Here is a 2,311-nt window from a genome sequence, read left to right as displayed (position 1 = left end):
GTCGGTGGCAGCAGCAGTGGCAGGTCCTCAGGGCACTCCTGGCCTGTTGGAGGCAGAGCCCCCTGGTGGCATGGGGCTCTGGCTGAATCCTGGGAGCTGCACGTGGCAGCATGGAGCCAAATGGTGCATAGACCAGGAACTGCAGAGAGTTATGTGGCATTGGCTTAGGCAGGTTCTGTGCATCTATGTGCAGCTTGCCACTGGAGTGTTGGAAGCCCCACGTGAAAGCAGAGAGCCGGCCTGGCCCGGCCCGATAGCGCAGGGGTCCTGCCTGCGGCGCCAGGAGCCCCATGTGCTGGTATGGAGCTAGCCTGGTCTGCTTTGAAGGCGTGTGCCAGCAGGCCAAGTTGGGTGGGCTCTGTCTCGCAAGTGCAGCTCCTGAGATTCAGCTGGAGCAGTGAGCCACCGAGGGGCTCTGCCTGCAGCGGGCCAGAAGTATCTTGAGGGCCTTCTGCTGCTGCCACCACCAGTGGGGGCTGTGTGCTGTGGTGGGGCAGCTCACCCCCGCTTACCCTGGCGCAACCCATTGCTCCTGCAGGCAGGAGCTCCCCTCCCCACTCACCAGCTGTGCAGTTGTGTGTCATCGCACTGCCTCCACGTGGGGCTCCCAGATGGAGTGCTGTGAGCCCACAGAGGTGGAAGTACAGAGCCTGCCCAGTCCAATGGTACATGACCTCTGAAAGCTCATCTCCCACCAGCTTTGAGGGGCAGCCATGGGCTGGTAGTAATTGTTTTTTGGACAGGCACCGCGGGCTGGATAGAAAGGCCTTGGCAGGCCAAATCCAGCCCATGGGCTGCCCTGATCTAGAAGCTAGCTAAAAGAGGAGATTTCTGAGGTGAAAGAAGTGCCTTCAACTGCCTTGTGTAAGCATTGCAAGCCTCATGCAAATTTAACTAAAGTTTTTAGAGTAGGGGGGAGGATGTTTTAATTTCTTCTAATAGGCCATCACTGTACAGAAGATAGTGTTCATTAGTGTAAGCTGTGTCCCAAGTATAATTACAGGGCAGGATGTTTATAACTACTTTGTGTGTAGGAGGGAGGAGTGACTAAGTACATGTGTAGTTACAGCTGCAGGTCTTACCCTGCTCCATCTTGCACAGAACACGAGTAGCTTGTCTTGTTGTCATCCTTCACATCTTTCTTTTGCCATGAGTTGTCTATAGATGACTTCTAATACAATAGATGATGCATCTCTTACATTGTTCCTATACTCCGAATAATTTTGCGATGAAATAAAAAAAGACATTACTGAAATATTTTAAGACTTGTGTGTGCTGCAGAATTCTTAAACAGACACCATCAACTTAAATTTGTACAAGTATTTTAAAATACAGTTTCTGATGGAGCAACCATCAAACTGACCACATTCCACTCTTTCTAGTTTTTTTAATTGGTTTTGTGGCTCCCCTGTTTAAAGATTTTTTTGTTTTGTTTTGTTTTGTTACGAGGTGGCTCTGGTGTGATTACAAATTCAAAAATCAAGCAAAAGCAGCTAACTCCTTTCAGTTGTATTCCTCTTGAGTGCTGATTGTACCTGTAAATAGAAGGTTTTTGGGGGGAAGAGTTCTCAAGCTCATGGTGTTCCCTTTTAACTCTTGTCTGTCTTAGGCAGCACTTGAAACACAGAGAAAACAAGAGGAAAAACAGAAAGACATGGTCTCCAGATCCTCAGCTGCACTTAATGGTGAGGTACGTCATCTAAAGAAGGCCACAGTAAAGAAATCTGAAGGTTGGTTGCCTACATCCAGTGTATCTCGCCAAAGGGAGATAGCAGACCCCCTGCTCCAGCAGATTGATAATATTACATCCTTTATTAAGCAAGCCAAGACAGCTAATCGGATAGATGAAGTCCGTATGTTACAAGAGAACCTGCGGCAACTTCAGGATGAGTATGATCAACAGCAAACTGAGAAGGCTATCGAGCTTTCTAAAAGGCAGGCTGAGGAGGAAGAAATGCAGAGGGAAGAACTTCAGGTCCTTTGTGAAAAGGAGTGGGAAAGAGAGCGGCACAAAGCAATGTCTCAGCACTTAAGGACACGTTCCTTAGACTTCAGAGAAATAAAGCAGCACCAGCATGAGGTTGGGAAAGAAAATCGGAACCTGATAGCGCATATATTGGACTTGGATACCACTCAAATCCAAAGCAGCCCCAGCTCCAAAACACCTTCTCCGAATGCTGTTGAACAACTGGCAAGTAAAGAGAAAACAGTCTTCTCAATTAAAACTGGAGAAGCTTCCCAGTGTGACAGAGACCAAAATCAGATAGCATCTCTAAATCCTTTTGAAGATGAGGCAGCTAATGCTCTAATA

General features: G+C 48.0%; 2 protein-coding genes across 4 annotated transcripts in view; one reads left to right on the top strand and one right to left on the bottom strand.

The window, feature by feature from the left end:
• MRPS25 (mitochondrial ribosomal protein S25) overlaps positions 1-2,311 on the bottom strand; it is a 30,602-nt gene that overhangs the window by 12,298 nt on the left and 15,993 nt on the right. The gene's annotated exons all lie outside the window — the stretch shown is intronic.
• RBSN (rabenosyn, RAB effector) overlaps positions 1-2,311 on the top strand; it is a 34,061-nt gene that overhangs the window by 23,692 nt on the left and 8,058 nt on the right. For 2 of the 3 annotated variants that reach the window (XM_019504643.1, XM_019504641.1), the window contains one exon: positions 1,610-2,197. In XM_019504643.1, the coding sequence (XP_019360188.1) occupies positions 1,610-2,197 (588 nt within the window). Of the gene's footprint in view, positions 1-1,609; positions 2,265-2,311 lie in introns of all 3 variants that reach the window. The other variant, XM_019504642.1, reaches the window with a different exon arrangement.

The sequence above is a fragment of the Gavialis gangeticus genome, unplaced genomic scaffold (genome assembly GCF_001723915.1).
Source record: "Gavialis gangeticus isolate Ggan-Ray unplaced genomic scaffold, GavGan_comp1, whole genome shotgun sequence".
In the NCBI taxonomy this organism is placed as follows: Eukaryota; Metazoa; Chordata; order Crocodylia; family Gavialidae; genus Gavialis; species Gavialis gangeticus.
This window is presented reverse-complemented; position numbering and strand designations above follow the sequence as displayed.